We start from the raw sequence: 23,570 nt of genomic DNA, 5'->3' as shown, positions 1-23,570 counted from the left end.
GCAACCTATTCTAAATGAAAATGTCACTTAAGTAAAAATAGTAAGCTTGTTATGCAAATGTAGGTTAAAGTAAATCCCTTAGCTCTCCCTTTCAATCAGTTTGCTGCCCCTAAGCCCTCCTATGTCAAAGTTCTGGTGCCAGCACTGTGAGTAAGTTGGGGAAGCAACTTCCAAATTCATTACCAAAATTGTACTCATGTCGAATGGCGGATGTGTCCAAGTCATCCCCTCCCAAGTACTTTTCTAGCCGTTCTGTGGAAACGCTGGCCTAGAGGGGGACACAAAGGATCTCAAGAATAAAAAATCCAATGACAAGCATGAGCAGGGAGAGGATTTTGACTTTGTCATCAGCCCTGGATGTGGAAGCAGAGAGTCAACCTGCCAGGCCTCTTGCCGATGGTTTACCATTTGCTACATCTGGAACCTCTGGACACCCCCATAGACTCAGCCACATTTCAGCCCTGGAAGACATCCCTCTCTGCACAGAGGGAAATTAAGATGCTGTTTCAGCCCCTTAGAAAACTTGTGGTGCTGGGGTCAACTCTATTGCCATCTCTTCAATCTTTGGACCCAGTTCCAGAAACTGTCTTCTGCCTTCTTCTAAGACAAAATCCTAATTTCTATCTGCTTTTGGTAACTGGGCCCCTGGTGTGCTCTTCTTTAATGGAGTCTATGCCTTGGTCCTGCCCAGTGTCCTAACTGAGCCACTACTGGGACCCTTTATACAGGAATTGGCCATGGCACCACAGTGACCTTAGAAAACTCCACACAGGCCAAGTTTAAACTGCAGCTGACCTAAGCATTGGCAGAACACCCTGTGGTCTCCTGAAACATGAGAACTGGGGAGAGATCCTAGGAGCTTTTACAAGGACCTTTCTCACTTGCCTGTTTTCAGGGAGCCTGTCAGAGAGATCGTTTCTCATTACCACCTGGGTTCTGATGAAAGAGTGGACTTTCTATCTTGCCTTTCCTTTGAGTGCAGTTGCAGGCTACAAAACCACTCAGCTGTTGCATGGATCCGCCCCTCAGAAACAGAGTGCCTCACTGCCCGTGTTACATTATCATCTGGCCCCTTTTGTTTCACAGTCACCCCGCGAGATAGGGAAGGCAGGGAGCAGACACCTTTGCTGATCTTGCTCTTGCAATTTATGTACTAAGCTATTGGAGTCTAGAAAGAGCATACTGTTTCTTTATCAGCCAAATCTGTCAGTCTTTCTTAACCCCCTCCAGGGTAGTGAGGTCTGAAACTCATCCTTCCTATGGCCTGAGTGGTCTAAAGCATGCCACCCTTAGTGTAAGTGCACATCACCATTCTCTATCTTTCTGATTACCTCACTAGCCTACCACCTGCCCTGTGAATATCCTGAGGTCTGGTACCTGGTCCATCTCAGTGACTGTGCTCACTTTTCAGGAACCAGACACTCCCTCTGGCCCATCCGAGTCCTCTTGAACTCCAAACTCACTTTCTGACAGCTCGAAGCTTGAGAGCTGTATTCAGTTCCACCACCACATGGCTTCATGCAGAGAGGGTCTTCTCTTTCCATGTATGCTGCACTTCCCTAATGCTATATAAATACCCCAAGAGCCTTGGTAAAATGTGGGGGAAATTGGGCTGGGAAAAGGGCTTAGAAACGGTCCAGGTATCAGCTAATCATCATAATCTTACTAAATGCTTTCACAGGCACTGTCTCCCTGTGAGGTAGAGAAGATTGGTATGATTATTCTCATTTTAGAGTCAGATAAACTAGGGCTCAGAGAGCTTGTGATTTTATTAAGATCAAACTTGGTCTCCAGAGACCAAACAAATCTAATTGAAAGTTCACCAGCAGAAGCGAGAAGTAAGATATGATAGGGCAGTCATTTTGGGATGTAAGCCTTTTAACCAGAGATAATCAGTTAGCAGTGAAGGCTTCTACCCACCTGTAACATGGAGGTGATTACCATGGGAAACATACTCAGGGGGAAACGCAGGATATTGAAGAGGGTGATGGAGGTGAAGGCCTTTTCTGCATCCAAAACATTATTGCTATTCACCAGAATGTAAACTGAAAATGTGATCACAGACACCTGGAAAAGCAAGGTCATGAGCAATTCATTTCTAAAAAGGGTTCAAACACTTATGCTAAGTTTCAGGAACACAGTATATCAGAGTTGAAGGAGCCTTAGGGATCATTATCTCAACCTTCTTGTGTTACACAGGAAATATTTTGCCCGAGGTCACAGTCAATTAATTGTATTACTGGGACCAGAGTTCGGGTCTCCGGGCTCCTATATTGGTGTTCCTCCCCTCTCTAGACCCACACAACTCCTTAAGAAGACAAGAAGCTCTCCTATGCAAACCATTCCTGATTACCACATTCATGCTGATTATCCTGGAAACTTACTCTGGGCTGCCAGATGACCAAATTGTACACAAGGGTGAAATTAGAGTTGGGGGCACCAGGTAGGAATAGCAACTTTGGGAAGTTGAGGAGGGGGATAGATTTTCCAGGATTTCGGGGTTAGGCCTAGAGGCACTGGGCAGTCTGCTGAGAACAGACCTTCCTCTTCAGGAAACTGACCCAGTCCATTGACTCCTGTCACTCACCAGGATTGGACTTAAGTGTAAGAGAAATGTCATTATAGTCTGAATCTGACCCAAGGTCAGCAGGTTCTTGAGCTCTTTCTTCCGAAGTTCACGGACTTGCTTTTTGAATGAAGGTTCCCAGGCAAAATACTTCAGGATCTAATAGGGTAGAAAACAGCACAGCTCACACTGTTGCCCCCAAAGGACACCAGACAGATCTCATCTACCCAGGTTTTAGGATAGGTTCTCCAAAATAGGGGAGTGGGGGGGGGGGTAGAAATCCAGATTATAAAGTATGATTATAGAAAGGTAGGTTGCATTTGTCAGAAACCTACTATGTACAGAACGTTTTAATTTTTTTAATCTTTATTTCTGAGACAGAGAGCATGAGTGGGGGAGGGGCAGAAAGGAGAGACACAGAATCCAAAGCAGGCTCCAGGCTCTGTCAGCACAGAGATTTTGTCAACCACAAGGTCATGACCTGAGCCAAGGTCGGATGCTCAACCAACTGAGCCACCCAGGCATCCCTGTACAGAACGTTTTAAACACATGATCTTACTTAATCCTTATAACAACCTTAGTGTGATCAATGGTCCCAGTTTGCCTGGAACTAATAGGTTGCCCAGGACATGGGGCTTTCAATGCTAAGCCCAGAAAGTTCTGGGAAAACCAAGGAGAGTCCCCTACTTTTGCAGAATTATTGTGTCAGTTTTAGTGAAGAGGAAAGAGGCAGAAGATACCAGGTAGCTTGCCCAAAGTTACCAAGCTAGCAAGCATTAGAGAGGAGACTCAGGGCCAGGGCTACCTTTTCATTTTGCCACATTTAGCAAAAAGGCATATCAGAATTCTGCATAGAGAAATATCAGAGAGTTAAAAGAGGCCTCTGCTTCATTTTCAAAAATTTAGGGTAATGTTTAAATCCTTGAATTCAAAACAACACATATATTAAAAATTAACTTGCTGGTAAGCTTTGCAGGAAGAAATGCGTTATTTTGAAAGCTGGCCAAAAGAGGGGAAAAAACCAGCATTTTTCCTGCCTGTCCTGCACAAACTTTATTTTAGTGTAACCAACTAGCTAATTGATGCTAAAGGAATAATAGAATTCAAATTTCACTCTTTTGCAACTCCTAATGATATAATAGATCAAGGCAATGATCAGCAGCTGCAAGAACTTCTAGGACAGTTTTCAAACTTGGCTGCATATTAGAATCACTTGGGGGAGATTTTAAAACCTATGGGGGCACCTGGGTGGCTTGGTCGGTTAAGCGGCCGACTTCGGCTCAGGTCATGATCTCACGGTCCGTGAGTTCGAGCCCCGCGTCGGGCTCTGTGCTGACAGCTCAGAGCCTGGAGCCTGTTTCGGATTCTGTATCTCCCTCTCTCTCTGCTCCTCCCCTGTTCATGCTCTGTCTCTCTCTGTCTCAAAAATAAATAAACGTCAAAAAAAAAAAAAAAAAAAAAAAGAACTTTAAAACCTATGTATGCCTAGGCCTCAACACCAGAGAGTCTAATTTAAATGGTTTGAATTAGGGCCCAAGCCTCACTGAGAGTCAAACTTCCTGGGGGGGTCAAACTTCCTGGGGGTCAAAATGTGCTGCCAGAGCCACAAATCACTGCTCTGGGGGAAAGAGTGGCAGGAAACCTAATAAGGGGTGAATCACCTAGACCCCCGAACACTCACCATTGCTGGTGTTTGGAAGCACATGGTACTGCCTGAAAGTATCTGTCCTCCCTACCTCCACCAAAAATCAAAACAAAAATATCCCCTATCTAATCAAGCCTCTAGATCTGATTACTAATTTATAAGAAATATAGGAAATAAGACAACGCAGTTTCTCCAACATGACAAAGATAAAAAGAAAAGGGGAGGGGGAAGAGTCAATTATAGATTAAAAGCAGTAGCAACTAAATGCCATGTGTGGATTTTTTGGATCCTTATTCCAACTAATTAACAGCAAACAAATGACATCTGAGGCAGCTGGGGAAATTTAATGGTACCAAAAATGACTAATTTTTTTTTAAGGTGGGATAATAGTATTGTGGTTATGTTAAAAAAAAATAAAGTCTTTTAGAAACACAAAGTATTTATGTGAAATACAAGATACTACATCTGGGATTTGCTTTAAAAATAATCTAGCAGAGGGGTGCCTAGATGGCTCAGTCAGCTAAGCATCCAACTCTTGATTTCGGCTCAGGTCATGATCTTGTAGTTCATGAGTTGGAACCCCACATCAGGCTCCTTGCTGACAATGCAGAGCCTGCTTGGGATTCTCTCTCTCTCACTCTCTGCCCCTCCCCTGCTCTCTCGTGCTCACTCTCTCAAAATAAATAAATAAACTTTAAAAAAAATCTAGCAGAGCATGAAGTGGGTACATAGATGAAACTAGATCATGCTGATAATTACTAGACCTAGGTGAGAAGTCCATGGGGGTTCATGGGGTTCATCATTCACTCCACTTGTGTGCACGTTTGACAATTTTGACAGTAAAACATGAGAAGAAAAGCAACCATTTAGGGTAAATAAAGAGAAATGAAGTTTTGAAGGAGGGCCTGAGACCACTGGGAGGAGAAGCAGGAGACCTGCTAACAGGGGTTGGGAGTCCTGGGACACACCACAGGCCCAGAAGGGGGGGGGGGGACCCGCAAGCCCTGCCAGGCCTTTTGAAGGCTGAGAACCCTCTGCTGCTGGCATTTTACACCCGGGCCACCTGTACTCGGCTTCTCACCTTGATCCCACTGAGAATTTCATTCATGATCTTTAAACGTTTGTCTTTATTCTTCATATTTTTTACCTGCCAGGAAAAAGTCAAACAAAACACACTTCCTTGTAAGAGGGTCCAGAGTTGCTGCAGATGCTAGGTCCTAGTGATGGCACTTGTGGCTGTCACATGGGTGCCTGGTGATGAGATGCATCCCTGCCTGCTCTGCTCAGGATGCTCCCGCCACACCCATCTGCTTTCTGATCCTTAACTACACCCAGTTCACTTCTGCCCCCACAGGTTTGCCTGCCTGTGCCTCTTCCCAGGCTGTTCTTCCCAAGGCTTCCTCCTGCACAGTCAGGCTCATGCTATTCAGAGCCCAGTTCACATGTACCCTCCTCACAGAGGCTTTTCCTGACCCCATAATCTAAAACCACCACCCATTCACTTGCTCTCATCTCACCCTGTTTAATTTTCTTCATAGTACTATCATGACCTGATAGTTTTCTTCTTCACTTCTGTTTATGGCCTGATTCTCCACTGCAAATAGAATGTAAGTAAGCTCCATAAGAGCAAGAGCTTTGTCTAATTTGCTGCCATATTCCCAGAATAGTATGTACAGAAAATCTTTTAACAGTAATTATTTGGGACTAAAGGAATGCAAAGTGAATGCATGAATAGATCATGTACACCATTGAGTCCATCCACCCAACCTATGACTTCCGGCAGAGCAAAGGACTATCGGCATGGAGCCCCACCACCTGGTAGGAGCAGGGATGACTGCCAGGATTTAGGCGTAATGTCTGGGTCACTCATGTGTCTGCTCTGCATGATTGGTTTGTATTGCTATGACAGAGAAGCAGGGCCAATAATCACTACTTGAAGAACAGTCCAGCAGAGCAGGGTGGGAGAGTTATGTGCCGGGTCCCTGGGAAGCTCTCCCCTCTCCAATCAGGCTCTACCATCTAACATGAACGAAGATGGAGTATATAAACCTTAACGGTGCTCAAAAGATGAGAAGGGAATCCAGAGAAAGCCACAGTCATTTGGGATGGTGGAAAGTCTTCCATTAGCATTGCCTGCCCAAATGCCCAAGAGTTAGAGTAAGCAAAAGACTTTAGACTTTGAAAAGGGTGTAGAGATCTCCCCAGGGTGACTCGGTTTCTTTACCTGAACAGCTCTACTCTTGGCGGCAAGTATCCCATTAATTGGGATTAGAAGTACCATCAACCCAACGCCTGCTAAGACTGAGGGTCCCAGCTCTGCCCATAGGAAGGAGATAGATAAAGTAATCTGTAGAATATTTGACCACAGCAAATGGATGAAGCTGGTCACATCCATGAGCTTCTGGGCATCCACAGACATCAGGTTCACAGTTTCTCCAACGGTGTACTGCTTTCTGGTCTGGTTGGATAGGGTCAGCGCCTAAAGATAAAGATTGGAATTGGGATCTGTGGATAAGTCCAAGAACAATGGGGAGTAAAAGGGAAACTCAGGAAGTAAGAACATACTAGAAGGATGGGCTCCATATGGACACAACTTTTCCAAGAGGCTAGGCCTTCTTGCCTCCAAATCTTACAGACAGTGTTCTCTCATTTTTGACTACCCTTTCAGGCTATTCCCACCTCCCTGAACCCCCTAGCACTTCCACCCCAACACACACACTTCTTTGCTCAGAAAATTCCTAATTATTCTTTAGTGTCAGTTTAGATGGAATTTATTCTGAGAAGACTTCCCTGGACTCCAGAGTTTGGGGTAGATACCCCTCCTGTGTACTCCCATAACACTCTGGACTAACCTCTGTCATTACGGTAGTGACACTGAACTGTAATTGTTTTTCTATTTCTCCACCAGATGCGAACCCGGGAGGACAAAGGCTACATCTGTTCATTTCACTCCTGTATCACATGGCACACAGTAGGGAATCAGATAGTGAAGGATAAAAGGAAGGCAAGAATCATGAGTGGATTCTGGCCGTGCAGACTTCTGACGTGGCAGTTTTATTGGAAGTCATATTCTTATGAAGAAGTTGCAACCGTTTCCAAGGACAGAGATCTTAGAATGAAGAGGAAAACTGTAGGGTTCACGCATTTGAAGCAAAACCATTTGTTTATGGTCAGGAATTTGTAGGCAATATCTAGATGCTGACTCATACAGCATGGGCCCCCGTTCTCATGTTAGAGAGACCAAAAGACTACTGTCCGTCCACAGGTCTGTTACTTATACCAATGCCTTACACAAATGCACCTTGCCAAGGATTGGGGTGGGGGCACTGAAACCAATTCACACCATGCCCACCAAACCACCTCCTGAACATTCTTCATACCACTACATCTTCCTGGAGGAAGGAGAGCCTTCTAAGCCCTCTAAAGATAGAGTATGGGCTAAGGTTAGTTCCAGGGATCCACCTCCAGCCCCTTCCCTAGAAGCTGTACTGTCATCATATCCACAAGACATATTTCTTTGGAACATAACAAGATTCTTGTTTATACAGTAAAATGAGGGACGTTCCCCCAAACGTTAGGCCACCAACGTTCTAGAGAAATCAGTTCACTGCTATGCCTCCCCTTTAGTATGGAAAAGCAAAAATATGCCAAATATGCCAACCCACCCCCAACAAAAACCAAACCAAAAAACCAAACAAATTGCCCTTCAAGGTCATCACTTTTCTATTCTCAATAAATCTCAATACAGTAGAAAAGACATTGGCTTAGTCCCAACAGCCCTTATCTGAGGGCAAGTCCTGGCTGTGTGATTATAGGCACTGAAATGATCTAATCCTTACTTCTCTGTAAATAATGCTGTTCCTTCACAGGGCCATGGATTTATAATGGATATGAAAAAAATGTTTTATAACATTTCATAAATGAAGCACTGCCTAAACATATAAAAGTCAATTTTAAATTCTATTTTAGTAGCAATATTAACTTGAATGAAAGTCTTATTAAAATCACCATTTTAAAAATTCTTTGTGGATTGTAACAGTTGTAAACTTGGAATATATTAAGAATCAAAAATAGTGGGAATGAGTCAACACAATTGTAAAAGTGTACATTCATAAAAATGGCTGAGACAGCTTGGTTATTGACCTCATATCCTGCAAACAGAAATCCAGTATCTCCAGAAGAAATAAGGGGATTAAAAATTGAGGCAAGACATGGGGTGCCTGGGTGGCTCAGTTGGTTAGGCATCCAACTTCAGCTCAGGTCATGATCTCAGAGCTCATGAGTTCGAGCCCCGCATTGGGCTCTGTGCTGACAGCTCTGAGCCCAGAGCCTGCTTCAGATTCTGTGTCTCCCTCTCTCTCTTTGCCTCTCCCCTGCTCACATTCTCTCTCTCTCTCTCTCTCTCTCTCTCTCTCTCTCTCTCTCTCTCCCTCTCTCTCTCAAAAAAGAATTAAAAACATAAAAAAAAAAATTGGGGGAGGACCAATCCCAGTGTGAGGGTATTCAGGAATTCAAAAGACTTGACCAGACTTCTGGGTTAAAGACATTTGGACTACCTGTCTGGGTTTCTCTCTCTCTCCCCCCCCCCCCTTTTTTTTGTAACGTAAAAAAATTTTTTTTAATGTTTATTTATTTTTGAGAGAGAAAGAGACAGAGTGCAAGTGGGGGTGGGGCAGATTGAGAGAGGGAGACACAGAATCTGAAGCAGGCTCCAGGCTCCAAGATGTCAGCACAGAACTCGATGCGGGGCTCGAATTTGCAAGCTGTGAGATCATGACCCGAGCCAAAGTCGAATGCTCAACAGACTGAGCTACCCAGGGGCCCCTCCTTTTTATTTTTTTTTTTAAAACGTTTATTTAGTTTTGAGAGACAGAGACAGAGCATGAGCAGGGAAGGGGCAGAGAGAGAGGGAAACACAGAATCCAAAGCAGGCTCCAGGCTCTGAGCTGTCAGCACAGAGCCCAACACAGGGCTCAAACTCACGAACTGTGAGATCATGACCTGAGCTGAAGTTGGATGTTTAACCAACTGAGCCACCCAGGCACCTCACCTGTCTGGGCCTCTTGGTGAGTCAACATCTGCTTGGGGAAGACAGTGACACATGGGTTTTAAGAGACAAATGCAAAGGAGAAAAGCACGAATTATGAAAGAGAAATCACTATAATGGAACTCTCTAGTGGTACAAGAAGGAGGGGAAGAAAAGGCAGTTGATGTTTAATGTTCTGTTCTATAAGAAGTCCTATCTCCTTATTTCTGAATTTTCTCCTCAGGCTTGTAGTCACTGACTGTAACTACTCTATTTTCAATCCTTTTTATTTATTTTTTATTTTTTTATTGAGATATTATTGATTCTATTTTCAGGGATGAAATGAGATTTCACCTTGGCATCTAGGACACAAGGAAAATACAGTTGCCCTGAGAAAGAAAAATGTTAAAAGCAACGTGTTAGAAGATTCGCAAAATCATCATAAGGAAATGGAAAATTTCAAGTCTGCAGAACTCAGTAACCAAAGTGACTGTATTTATAAAATGAGAGAAGGAGTCGGGCAGAGAAGGGGTGGTCAGATGCTAAAGGTTAGAAAAATCAGTCTCTAGGCAAAAGTGGGTCAGGGAGACAGAGTCCTGGCCCATAGAGAATTCTAGTCTATAGCAACATTATAATCTGAGATGGATGCACCAAGTCTTGTGAACCCAGCTTCATGTAATACCCAGTTTAAATGTTGGTGGTTTTAAGAGTTTGCCCTTGGCCATCTTCTTTTCTGATCTTACATTCTTTCTGATTTTAGTATATGTGCTGCCATATACAAGCACCCTGATCTTACATTCTTTTCCAAGGTGTTCTCACTTTGTCAGGAGAGGCAGGAAGAGAGGGACAGGCATGCAAGCCTTCAAGGGTGAAAGGCAGACCCTGGGCAGGGGACAGCTTACCAGCTCTCCTCTGGAGAGTATCTCCCTATGTCCCCAAAACACATACACCCTTTGTCTGTGAATCTGCTTTTCACAGTTTTCAAAGGAACAATTAAAGGAAGCTATCTAGTTAGTCAGAACCAAGTGTTAAGGGTCAGCTAGCATTTCCATCAAATTTTTTTTTAATCTTGGGATAAGTGCTCACACCTACTAAGGGGATTTTCTGCGGTGAGGTCTGACACAATCCACTTACCTTCTTATATACGGAAGCCATGATGGTTGTCCGCACACTTGTCCCCAGCATGAAGCACAGTTGAAAGTAATTCTGAAGGCAGAGAGACTGGATGAGGGCCACAACAAAGAAGAGGACCGAATAGAGATATCCAACCCACACATACGCGTCTCGGTTATTTGCAAAGGAGATCAGCAATCTGCCAAAACAAAAACCATGTAAGTGATGCTCATGAGGTCTCCAAGGACCCTTCACATTGCTCAGCCAGAGCCAGCTACCCTACCCATGCCCCGCAGTTAACAGAAGTGACCAGCATTTTCCAATGCCTTTGGAAGACCTGAACTCCACAGTTATGCCACTGTTCTCACTTTTGCTTGGAGGAATAGCAGTGACAGCTTAGAGTTGATGAGCCATGGCTGTGAACAGGGTTAATGAGAGAAACTCTACTTACAGCTGCCATTGCTATGCTTTGGCCCATTCTTCCCCCAGCCCCTGGTAAAAGACGTCGTGTGGGATAAACGGATTCGTTCTTGGACTATGCAAGCCCGAAAAGTATCCAGCAGGAGTTAGAACTTGTCCCAGAGGGCAGCTCATCCCATAGATTCTGGCAGACTGTGAAGTCTTGTCATGATTAACCTGACCCTCCCACCGAAGGCAGTGGCCGGAGAGATGGAGTTACAGACACTAGGTACAAGTCTGTGTTCGATTTGCTGCCCACCTCTTGGGCATGGCTCTTCCTATATCAGTTCTGTTTACAAGAGCCCCTAACTAGTATCTGGCTTCCTAGGAGGAGAGAGATGTAGAAAAGAGGAAGGCCAAAAGATACAGCATTTTAGAGCTTGAAAATGGCCTTGCGTTTTTCATGAACATAGCACTGCAAGGTGGAAGGCTATCATGAGCATTTAAAAAAATGGGAATTTAATATTAAGCCCCTGCGTGCATATACAAGGGACAAGCAAAAGGCAGAGGAGGTCCTGAAAGGATAAGGAAGGCCCAGGACTCACTTCAGCAGCTGAGGATTCAGAAATATGAGGAGGTCATGCATCAGCTTCAGTAGGAAGGACTTCAAGAATATGACGTAGAAAGTTTTGAAGAGAGTCTTGACCAACCAGGCCTTGGGAAAGTTTTCTGTAGTGCCAGACTTTTCTTTCTTTTTAACATCTTCCTAGGTATAAAACCAAACAACAGTGCCCACAGGGCTATGTAGTGTAAAACTTTGTCTTGCACCGCACAGCTCCAGAGTGTTAAGCCTCTGAGTCCTGTCACCTTCTTTGTACAGATTTTGGTCTTCTCACTGCCTGGTTACCATCCACCCTTTCAGCCGCCTCACCAGGCAACTAAACTGGTGAGAATACCACATAAAAACAAAGAATAGACTCCAAGTGGCAGCCTGGAGGGTAATCCTGAGAGTGAAGGGTGACAGTATGTTTTTTTGATGTTCAGAAGTCTTTTTGGTTTTTTCTGTCACTTATGGTTGTTGTGGGTTCAATTATGTCCCCCCAAAAGATACGTTGAAACCCTAATCCCCAGTACCTCAGAATGTGTCTTTATTTGGAAATAGGGCCTTTGCAGATGTAATCAAGTGAAGATGAAGTCAAGAGGGGGTGGGCCCTACTTCAATATGACTGGTGTCTTCATAAGAGAAGAGACTCAGGTACAGAGAGGAGATGGTCATGTGATGACAGAGGCAGAAATCGGGGTGATGCATCCACAAGCCAAGGGACAGCAAAACCGGAAGGTAAAAGAAGCAAGGAAGGTTTCTCCCTTACAGGTTTTGGAAAAAACATGGCCCTGCTGATACTTTGATTTTAGACTTCTAGCTTTCTACCTGTGACACAAAAAGATTGTGTTAATTTTGTGGTGTTTTGTTAGGGCAGCCCCGGGAATCTAATACATGGGGCATTACCACTCACTTGCCAGTGTCTTCCTTTTCCTATGATTTGGCCTCTTTATTACATTCTCCTGCGTCCCATCAGGCCCCAAACTCCAGCTTCTCAGCCTCAGTTTCCAGGTTTTTCTACCAGTGACATCCTCTTGTAATTTTGTCACTGAGATCCCATCTGATCAGTCTCTTTTGCCCCCGCCTGCCTCCCAGCTTCCACCCTTGCCCCCCAATCATCCATTCTTCCAGCAACAGCCCAAATGGGCTTTTAAGAGTATAAATCTGGTCACGTTACTCCTCTGCTCAAAGCCTTCCCCTAGCTGTCCATCTTTGTAAAATAAAACCCAGATTCCTAACCATGGTCCCTAAACGTCTACACAGCTCAGTCCCTGTCCACTTCCCTGAGCTCATCTCACCGCCTGCTCAGCCTCTCCCTCCATGCCCCAGAACTTTCTTGAAGCTCTCTGAATAAAGTGTGTTTCCCTCAGCCTCACATTCCTGTTCCTTTGGACTGGATTACACTTCTTTCTGATGATCCCCCAAGTGGATTCTTCTCAGACTTTGGGTCTCTGCTCAAGTGCCAGCTCCTCTGAGAAGTCTCTCCTAGGACCCTTAAGTCACTTCACACCAAATACATTAACATGTTTTGTTTTTCTTTTCTCTCTCTCTTTTTTTTTTTTTTTTTTTTTAGAGAGAGAGAGAGAGAGAGAGAGAGAGAGCGAGCGAGCATGGAAGCAGGGGAAGGGCAGAGGAAGAGAGAGAGAATCTTAAGCAGGCTCCACACTCAGCATGAAGCCCAACATGGGGCTTGATCCCACAACCCTGGGATCATGACCTCAAGCCAAAGTCAAGAGTCAGATGCTCCCCTGACTGAGCCACCCAGGCACCCCAATGTATTTTCTTAATAGCATTTATTACTCTCAAGGAGTAATATGTATTGGTTTATTATTTATTTTCCAGCTATCTAAAGAGGACTCTTTCAGGCCATTCCTTATGCCCAGTGCCCAAAATAGTCTCTGTTACTTGGTACTGATAAATACTGTTGAGTAAATAAATAAATGAATAAATTACCTAATGTTAAAACCCACCAAGGTGCAAATTCTAGTAATGCTAAGATATTATTTTTCTATTTTTAAAGACACATAATAGAAAATTGCAAACATACCCAAAAGGAGAGAGAATAGCACATTATACTCAAATGTTTCCATCACTAAGGTATTATTAGTATTATGAATACTACAGATAATATAAAATGCACTGTATAAAGTGCTATCAAAATGTAAGGACAGAATCACTATGCCACTGATGCCCTTCTGCTTGAAGACATAAAGCACACTCACACAGACACTCATGGGAAAGTTACCAGGACAAGGATATCTTGGCTTTGACTCTGATTCTTGTTCAAGCCATGCAGCCTGTCCCTGGAGTTCCCCTGTGCTCTCCCCCGCCGTCGTCTCTGGACTGCCTTCCTGGCCTTCTGCAGCTCTCCTGCCATACATTTTTCAAACTTGCTGACCAGTGTCTTCGTTTTAATATTTTCATCAAGATCCCAGACATCTTCGAGTGTCAGAGGTTGCTTGTAGCCTTTCAGAACAATGCTGGAACCAGAGTGACCCATAGGCTGAGACCATACATGTGGAGTCGGGGCAGGGGGAGGTCCCTTGCTGCTTCTTTCAAAACCTGCTCCCTGGTTCAGAGATGGAGGGGCAGAGGATGGGAAGAGGGCCACTGCCCCATCTTCTGGCCCTTTGAACTTGGCAGAGGAGTGGGGAGTGCGGAAAACAGATACGAGAGGTGATGGAACATGGAAGAAGATGAGGAGAAGGGAAAGAGGGGCGGCACTACTGAATTAAAAGCCAAAAGAGCATCACTTCCTCCCCATCCTTCCTCCTCAAACACTGGCTGCCTCTCTGCCACTCTGGAATCTCCTTGAGGGGCTTTCATGCTGCCCTTAAGGAACTGAGCAGCCCTGGAGGCCTCCTCTATACAGTCTCCCTAGATCAGGGCCCATCAACCTGGTATTTGAGGACATGGATACAAAATAAATTATATCTTTATTTTTACTAGCTTCTAACTGAATTTTAGCCTTTCCTTAGGACATGAACGTAGGCTACCAAACAGTTGTAAAAAAGAATGCCTGTGCCTTGGACACCAAGAGACATCACAGTGTTTTCATGGCTCATTTACATCATCATTACTTTGAAGTTGTGATCATGATTAGCCCCATCACTAGATCTTGTCATTTAATGAATTCTTGAAGAAGCACTTATGTTACTACATCACAAATTTGTGTTTTTTTTAATATTTAAGTGATTATATTTGAATATATTCGGTTTCCTTTGTAACTCTATACCTTTTACGTTATACATTTAAAACATGATTTGAGAAGGGATTCATAGACCTCAAGAGCCTGCCAAGAAGGCTCCAGATCTTTTGGTATCCCAGCTATTTTACCCCTTACCCTCCAAATCATGCCACACTGCCTGCACCCAAATTCTCCTTTTCTTGTCCTTCTGCCTCTTTTTTCTAATGTCCTTTGTTTTTCCCTGTGGAACCCCCAGACCATCAAAAGGAAATCCCCCTCCACCCTCTCCTCCACATCCTCTGAAATAAATAGATCCATTACATTAACATTCTTGGACTCTAAGAGGAGAAATGGAGGCCTCAGGAAGCATTTTTAAAATTAAGATTTCCATCACTTTCAGAAGAATGAAGGGGTAGGGATACAGACAGCCCATACTCCGGGCATTTCCTACCTGTCATACCAACTAAAGGTAATGCTACTCAGAAATGAAGCCGTGAATGATGGATTCTGTGAGACACACACACAAAAAAAAGAAAAAGAAAAAAAAATCAAAAAGTAATTCAATTTGAAACAGGAACTTTTGGGACTCTATAATCAGAAACTGATTTTTATAGATATAATGTTATGCTAAAAAGTAGATATAATACTGAAGTAGACTGGACAACATAGATTTATCTGGAAACCCTGAAGTCATTAGTAAAAATCAGATTTTCTGGCATAGATATATGATGAATTGTCTATGCTAAAGATTGGCGAGTCAATGTCAAAGTATTTCCACGCACATAAAAGTATTTCCACATGCTAGTCACTCTATTTCCTTAAGCCATAAATGGTCCACGTTGCTATATTGTGGGCTCATGTGTCCTCCATGAACCCTGGGCATCTCGAAGTTATAGGTGTCAAGATACCATCCAGTTAAATACTACATGAGGTAGGCATATTTAGTGTCTCACATTTGAGGAGTCATCTTTTTCTGAAAATGCTGAAAGTATCAGGATCAGGACGTTCAGCGCATAGCAGATGAAGAACAGGCAGGAGTAAGCCAGATTAGAATTGTTGCCCTATGGGGGGAAACAAACAAACAAACAAACAAACACAAACAAACCAACCAGAAATAAATGGGCCTTTTTCCAAATTAAGTCTAAGTGTCCCATATGTCAATGTTCATGATTAAAACCTATCATCAAATTCCCCTATTCTATCCCAGAGTTCAACTGACTGTATGCCATTTACTCTTAGAAGGTGCTCACCTCTACCTCCTCGTGTCACCCTCTCTTTCCTCCTTACCTTTAAGAGTGTCCGGATCAGAGTCTGAAACTGGAAGACACCACAGAGTACTGAGAGAATCCAGAATAGGGACAGGAACCAAGAGTCCTTCTGCACACACCATAGTCTGCTGTGTTGGAACAGCAAAACCAGGAGCTAGAGAGAAGTTCACATCAAGTTCTGAAAAATACGGTCACTAACTGAGGACAAGAGGCAAGAAAGAGGCCAGAGAACAAGGGAGCAGTAGGTCAAAGGAGGAGATTGTTATAACTAATCTGGCCAAGCAGAAAATACACAATGCCAAATTGTAGACTTCCTCCCTGATACCACCCATCTTCCTCTTTCAGGGCCTCAGGCTCAGGGCTCTCCTTGGGACCCCCTTCCCCACCCCTATGTCTGTTCACCACACTTGGGTGGGGAGTTAGCCAAGAATACAGAGGGTCCTCTACTGCACTTAATAGAGTTACTTTGGGAGCCAGAGAAGTCTTTTCAAGACCCAAGGAAGTTAATGTCAGGCACTACAGTAGTCCATCTGGGGAGGCAGATTCTGCTGGACGAGTGCAAGCTGTCTATAGGATTTTCTAATAATATCAAACTAAGTAATAATAATAAAAAAAAAACACTTGCCTTGTAACAACTCACTTAAATATAACTAAATGTTTGTTTCCTAGATTCTGTGCCGAACGTGTAAACTAGCATTCTGAAAACAAAGCCACGATTAGTAGCATTTGCTAATTTTTGTGGTGTAGAGATTACTACCATGGTAGATGTCAAGCCCCAAAATACAGTCACTAAACAGCGTCGGGAAGAGATGCACACGGCCCTGTGAGCGGGCTCCAGCACACCATGCCTACACCCTTCTTGTTTTATAACAATGGTAGCAAACAATAATGCCTGCAGGGGCCAGGCCATGTTCATTCCTGAGTGAAGTAAAGGTGAAAACTACGCTGAGCAGATGTGTAATCTATCAGGGATGACTGCCACTCAGTGCCAGCTGACCATTGCCCTATGGGGACACACGCCCCTAAGTGCCAGGCATGCTGATTTTCCAAGGAAGTTTAGAAATCCACAGAGTTATGTGGCATCTTCCTCTTTTAAAAAATGGTGGCAACTAATTCAGTTGTTGTTCAAACACTGCACAGGCCTCCCCCAAAAAACAGCCTGTAGGAGAAATAGCCGTTTCTGTTATCAAGTTTATACAAACAACCCTGGACTCAACGATCCATTGATAAGACTATTGGTCAATTTAAGAATAACATTTACATAACTATTTTTTTTTTTTAACTTCTGAAACACTGTTTATTTCACTGAAACCTGGAGGCAGGGGAATGGGTATGTGAATGTCTGGGACACCAAGCCTAGGAGTGCACGTTGACAACAGGAACATACAGGGTCAGGGTGCTGAGGGCTGGACAGCTGTCCAGGGAACAGAGGTGGACAAAGATCTCTATGACAAAGGTCTTGTAGCACTAAAGAACACCAGTAGGAGTACTGCTGGCTGAAAAGTGTGGTACAGGTCATAGCGTGCAATCATCTAGACCTGGGCGGATGTGTCGATGTAATGGACCAGACTAATGTTGGAGTCCATGCTCTTCTGGATGTTCTTCCAGTCAAACTCAGTGCCCTAGGCTCCCACTCAGAGGGGGATGTGGCGGGACATAATGAGCACGGTGGTGGCCCAGCCCCAGGCAGCACCCATGACCTGTACTCCCCCTTGCCTGCATTCTGGGACATGACAAGGTTTAGGCCTATCAGGTCTACCACATCCATGCTGGCCTTCACGAACTCCCCAGTGAACTCATACATGCCGCCTTCCCAGGTGAGGAAAAAAAAGTGGCCAGAAACAGCATCTTGCACAGCTGCACGAAGAGGTGGGTGACCCTGGCCTGCACACATTTCCAGAAGGCATTGTACTCAGGCCACTACACTTGTAGGTGATGAAGTAGGGGAAGTAGCCCAGGGCAAAGCCATTCCTGAAGTAGAACAGGGTCATGGTGCTGACCTCCTGCACCCACCAGAGTGTGGGTCTCTGCCTTGGCCAGACTGACACTCGCTCATGTATAATTATTAGATGGAAAGATAGGAGGGCATAAGGTACATACCTTTGTCATCAGAGCTAGTATTTACACTAGGGAAAAGGATCTAGAAGTTAGTGTTCAAAAGAATATGAAAAGCTAAAATTTGATTCAACTCCATTACAAACAAGTTTTGCCTCATCATAGGCCCCTCAAAAGAGGTAGAGGAAACTGGACTTAGTTTTATTCCAAAAGAGTACATTTCAACCAGATAACTATGAATAGGGAGAGGATAAACAGGGCAGGAGTGGGGATACGCCTTACCCATGTGCCCAGGTAAAGGCTTGGATTGGTATATCTAATGGCAGGGACCGTGGCTTGTTCAGAGTCTTCTGTGAGTACAAGGGCCAGTTCTATGGCTGCTAGAATAAGAAGGAACCCAACAAGCACCTGAGAAGGAAAAAGACCACTGTTAAGAAAATATCATTCTTTAGAATAGAATGGTTCCTGATAAAGATAATAAAGAGGGTATGCAGTGATTCAGAGAACATGTAAGTAATACTGGCATCAACGAATACATGTAGTTCAAGTAATGGAATAAAGATCATTGTATGCTAGGACCGGTTTTTGAGGAATGTTGAGTATGGTGATTTTAAACTCTGTTCATATTAAATTCTGACATCTTCCTTCAAAAAGATCTGGGTACCCCTTTTGTTGACTGTGAGCTTAGTCACTCATTTCTAAAGAGTAGAATATGCTAGAAGGTCATAAAACACAATATGGCTTCCTCGTTCTCTTTCTCAGATCACTTACTTCAGGGAAAGCTACCAACATCATCATGAGGATATTCAAGTAGCTCTATGGAGAGATCCATTTGGTAAGTAACTGAGACCTTTTGCCAACAGCCATGTGAGTGAGTCATCTTAGAATTAGATGCTTTAGCCCCACTCAAACCTTCAGATGACCTTAGTCTCTTCTAGCATGTCAGCTGCAACCTCATGAGACCCTAAAGCAGAACCCAGGTAAGCTGCTCCCAAATTTCTGACCCACGGAAAAACTGAGAGAAGAAATGTGTTTTTAATAGCTAAGTTTTGGAGTAATTTGTTACACAATAGGTAATAAAAATAGATTTGAAAAGGGAATCCCCCTACCCCAACTGGGATTTCTAGTTTCCTTGGTCATATTTTCTTTCCTTGGTTATTTATTATTCCCCAGCTCTTCCCCATATAACCTTTGAAGTTAACATTGCAAAGGAGTGTGACTATGTCACCCTAGGAAGACTCCAAGCCAATCAATATTTGTCCTATGAGTTCACAGGACATCATACACATTGTATTGTTCTAAAGAATCACCCCCACCCATCAGAATGAAAAAAATACTACTTCCACTGAGGAAGTAGCAATTCTCATTCTCAGAATGAAGATCTTTAGTACCCTCTTCTACCCGCATCCCTTCCCATCCATCTATCCCTACTCATTCCCATGTCTCATTCATCCAGAATAGTTCAGGCAGAGATATTGGGCTGCTTGTAATGAAAACCAACCAAGGAGGGAGGTGAATCCATCTGTAGTAGGACCAGTGTTGTTATTTAGCAAGGCATAAAGTCAAAGACATGTTGATAAAGAGAATGTATTTCTCAAGTAGATTAATACATGATGTTGTGCTCTCCTCACCTGAGGCTGTGGGTTTTTTTCTGGAAAAACACAACAGCTTTCGAAGCATTTATGTTTACCTTTAGGTGACCTGGGAGTAAAATAGAGCAAAAGGTGGAGCTACAGCCCCCAGTCAAGGATGACTTTAGGTCAGGTGAAGGGAATACTAACCAGCTCCTCAGGCCAAGGAAAAAGAGCAGACCCTGCCACAGGCTCACATACATTAAACGCTCGCAAACTGATTAGAAATATACTGAGCAATCCACATCAAAAAGGACAATTTACATTATAGAGAACTCCCACAAAGCAATTTAAAACAAAAACAAACAGTCCAGTGCAAAGGGCATAGAATGGAAAATTTGAAGAAAAAAAGCCACACATGGCTTTTAAGCACAGGAACAGATGTTTAACCTCACTGATAATTAGTGCAATTTCAAATGATAACAATATGCAATTTTTCATGTAACTGATTAGCAAATATCAAAAAGTTTGATAAAAATTTGGTGGGACTGAGGAAAAACCTCTATGGAGGTTAATTTTCACCATATATAAAAACTTTGAGCCCATATACTCTTCATCCAGTAACTTCACTTCTAGGAATTCATGCTACAGACACACTCATAGGTACAAAGTTATTTACTGCAGCACTGCTTATGACAGCAGGTTAAAAACCACCTAGATTTCTATCACATGGGGGACATAAGTTATGGGACACCCAAGTAACAGCATTGTTCGTAGTCACTGAAAAGCAAACAGATTCTCGGGTATCTGGGTGGCTCAGCCAGTTAAGCATCCAACTTGATTTTGGCTCAGGTCATGATCTCAGGGTTCATGGGTTTGAGCCCGCATTGGGCTCTGTGCCTAGCATCTTATTCTACATTTCATAACAAGGTCAATTAGGTCAGTTCAGTTAAACAGTGAGTGGTCTTATTTCAGGAGGTGGTCCTGTAGGTGGGCTTTCAAAGTTAGGCCCACAGTGTGTAAACAACCAGGTAGATAATTAACCAGATATACAAGAAAACCAGAAGAATTCATGATCCAGGCTAGTTTTATAGGTAAACAATAAATATTCAAGGACGATTAATCAGAACTAGAATCTAATACCATAAAGGTAATACCAGAAAGGAATCTAACCATAAAGGTTTGTTACTGAAACATTTTTTCCTTTCCGAAATCACCATCAAAGGTAGCCAAATTAAGACTAACTTGTTTATAGAACAAGTCCAGTTTTAACAAACTTGGCCTGTTTACATAAGTGCAGCAAGAACAGTGGCTGGCCATTTAAGTTCTTTTAAATCTGGTTTGCTGGAACTTTTCATAAGGAATTTCAGGTTGAGCCGTTAACAGCCTTTCAAGGCCAAGATACTTGCTATTAGACTCCCCTGCAATACCTATGGATTTGGGTTACTTCCTCTTCTTGAGGCCCCCAAAATATCATGAAACTGCTAGGAAGTGACCTTTCCTCCTTACCTGGTAAGGCTCCCAGGAACCCTGTAAACAAGGTACCAGGCCAATTTTTTCCCAACAGGCATTCATTGGCTCCATAAAATCAACCTTATTTCCTTAAAGCTGTCTGGACATATTGGAGTCTATGCAGGTCTCTCTCAAATAGGACATTCCAGTCAAGGCCTTGATAATACAACTAAATGTTTCCAATGGTGCCATGTTACAAGGAAAAAAGATTTTCTTTTGGCGGGGGAGGGGAGAGAAAGAGAGAGAGAGAGAATGAATGAATGAATGAATGAATGAATCCCAAGCAGGTTCTGTGCTCTCAGCATGGAGCCCCACTTGGGGCTCAATACCACAAACCAAGAGATCACCACATGAGCCAAAATCAAGAGTCGGATGCTTAACTGACTGAGTCACCCAGGTGCCCCAGAAAACAGATTCTTATTGAACTTCTAGAAATAACTAACTGATTTCCCTTATGACAGATTCTTCTAGCTTCACTTAAGCCAGCCACCATAGCAGCTACTATAGCACTGGGTTGATTATCATAGGGGCAGATACTAAAGTCCTGTACCATGCCCCCAGGGGTCTCTTGTCCTCCAATATCTCACAGTCGCAACATGCCCACTTTTGCTTAAACCAGATCATTAGCTCCACTAATTCACTTGCAGATTATGCCCTCATAGCCACTCTCTGACTAGTAGGAATTCCTTCTCCATCATCCCCAGGCTCAAGAGTGGCCTAGGTCTTTGTTTGAATCAGAGGGCTTGCCCGTAAATCCTTTTCCTTTTCCATGATAACATTTTCCTTGCCAGAGAAGTCATCACCCCAGGGATCCCATGCTTTGGGGGCACAAGTCTCTTGAGACAGAGTAGCTCTCACTTGGGTACACCGTGGTCTGTGCCCATGCATCTTTGCCATCTTATTTCTAACCTCTACTCCTAACCCTGAAATCCTGCAGACCTAATGTCTGCATTAGAGGAAAACGTGGCTCATTCATCCTTTTCCAAAGCCAACGCTTCTCTCGTCTGTTCCAATTCTCTTCCTTATTCCTAATTCCCAGTCTGTGGCCTATCGCAAAGCACAGATCAACTGCCAAGCTACCAGCAAAATAGCTCGTTCACTATCTCTGTTTCCTTTCCCCACCATTGCAAACAGGATATCTGACAATCCCTGGGGCGTTTTCAGGACAGCCCCATACTCACATGCTTATCCAAAATGCTCAAAAAACCTGGCCAAGGCTCTTCACATGGAGGTAGCTGGCCAACCTGGGGTTCCCCTGAGGACAGGCTTTCCCCTGGCACAGCCCCTTTACCCACGCTGGGGTCATTTCCGGTAGCCTGCAAACCACACCAATCGTCAGCGGGTGGAGGAGGGTCAGTAGTGCATCCTTCAGCCTGAAAAGGCACTTTAATACTGAAAAGCAAAAGAAGCCACTCTATACCATTCACACAGAATTTCGTTCAGGGTAATCACTTACAGACAGGGACTAGCGGGCGGTACGCAGCTCTTCTCTACCACCTCCCTCCCCGTTCTCTGCAACTACCTGGACCTTAATCCCCAGCTCTTATGGAGCGAGGAGCATGATGGTGAGGTCACAGGGTAGTTATCTAAAGTGGTGCCACCTGTGCACCAGAGACGAGCCCAAGGTGAAGGACCAAAGGTGGAGTCAGTGTTGTAAGCATTCCTACAGTAGTCACCAAAATTAAGAATAACGTTAATAACAATGGGAAATTCTTTTTATATCATCTTAAGCAAAAAGCATAGATTATGAAATTGCATATGCAATGAGCTTAATTATGCTTTAAAAATATGCATAATATGTAATCAAGTTTGGGATCTTGAGATGAGATCATCCTGAATTAGAGTAGGCCTTAAGTCCAATGACAAATGTTGGTCTTATAAGAGAATGGGAGAAGACACATAGGCATGGAAGACACAGGCAGAGAATGGAGTCATGCAGCTATAAGTCAAAGAATGCCAGGGATTTCTGGCAGTCCCCAGAAGTTAGGGGAGAGGCATGGGATAGACTCTTCCTCAGAGCTTCCAGAAGGAACCAACATTACCAACACCTTGATTTCAGACTTTTATCCTCTAGAATGTGAAAAAATAAATATGTATTGTTTAAAAAAATAATACACACACACACGACAGGAATTTCCAGTTCAAGATACCAGATTTAGTATATTTATCTCCCATCCTTCTCCATTCCATTGATCTGCTCTATTAGCACGTAGTAAATCCGTAACAGCACTGAGAATATGAATGGAGAAGGGTAAGCTCAGTAGACCAGAAAAGTTCTAGAAGACAAAAAGCAAACATGTCAATAGTGACAAGAAAAAGAGCAGAGAAAACCATGGCCCAAAACATGTAAGAAAAGGCAGCAGTGAAAGAGGAGCCTGATGCAGACATTACTGGTCGCTGTGTTTGTACCTTCTGTCTGTCCGGGATTCACCCTCTGTTCTTGCCCCTACAAGCCTAGAGTGGTAACAATTGGCCACTAAGCTCCAGGTCCCCTTTTAGATACAATCTTCTCACGTGATCCTTTTTTCCCTCAGCCACCTGTTTCCCATTTGGGCCTGACTGGTAAATTGCCTACTCAAACAATTGGGAGCTCTGTTGGAAGCTGGACCCATTTCCAACCCTATGAG

General features: G+C 43.6%; 1 protein-coding gene and 1 pseudogene across 2 annotated transcripts in view; both read right to left on the bottom strand.

Moving 5' to 3' along the window:
• Positions 1 to 23,570, bottom strand: part of ABCC2 (ATP binding cassette subfamily C member 2) — a 65,197-nt gene that overhangs the window by 30,886 nt on the left and 10,741 nt on the right. For both annotated transcript variants that reach the window (XM_043597234.1, XM_043597233.1), the window contains exons 3-14: positions 18,143 to 18,268; positions 15,825 to 15,959; positions 15,491 to 15,598; positions 14,989 to 15,044; positions 13,596 to 13,830; positions 11,355 to 11,515; positions 10,372 to 10,549; positions 6,436 to 6,690; positions 5,293 to 5,358; positions 2,588 to 2,725; positions 1,921 to 2,067; positions 184 to 268 (exon numbers count right to left, since the gene is read on the bottom strand). In XM_043597234.1, coding sequence (XP_043453169.1) covers positions 184 to 268; positions 1,921 to 2,067; positions 2,588 to 2,725; positions 5,293 to 5,358; positions 6,436 to 6,690; positions 10,372 to 10,549; positions 11,355 to 11,515; positions 13,596 to 13,830; positions 14,989 to 15,044; positions 15,491 to 15,598; positions 15,825 to 15,959; positions 18,143 to 18,268 — 1,690 coding nt within the window. The remainder of the gene's footprint in view (positions 1 to 183; positions 269 to 1,920; positions 2,068 to 2,587; positions 2,726 to 5,292; positions 5,359 to 6,435; positions 6,691 to 10,371; positions 10,550 to 11,354; positions 11,516 to 13,595; positions 13,831 to 14,988; positions 15,045 to 15,490; positions 15,599 to 15,824; positions 15,960 to 18,142; positions 18,269 to 23,570) is intronic.
• On the bottom strand, positions 17,074 to 18,134 carry LOC122493129 (annotated as a pseudogene).

Source organism: Prionailurus bengalensis, chromosome D2, assembly GCF_016509475.1.
Source record: "Prionailurus bengalensis isolate Pbe53 chromosome D2, Fcat_Pben_1.1_paternal_pri, whole genome shotgun sequence".
NCBI lineage: Eukaryota > Metazoa > Chordata > Mammalia > Carnivora > Felidae > Prionailurus > Prionailurus bengalensis.
Note: the sequence above shows the minus strand (reverse complement) of the source record. Positions and strands in the feature narration are given on the sequence as shown.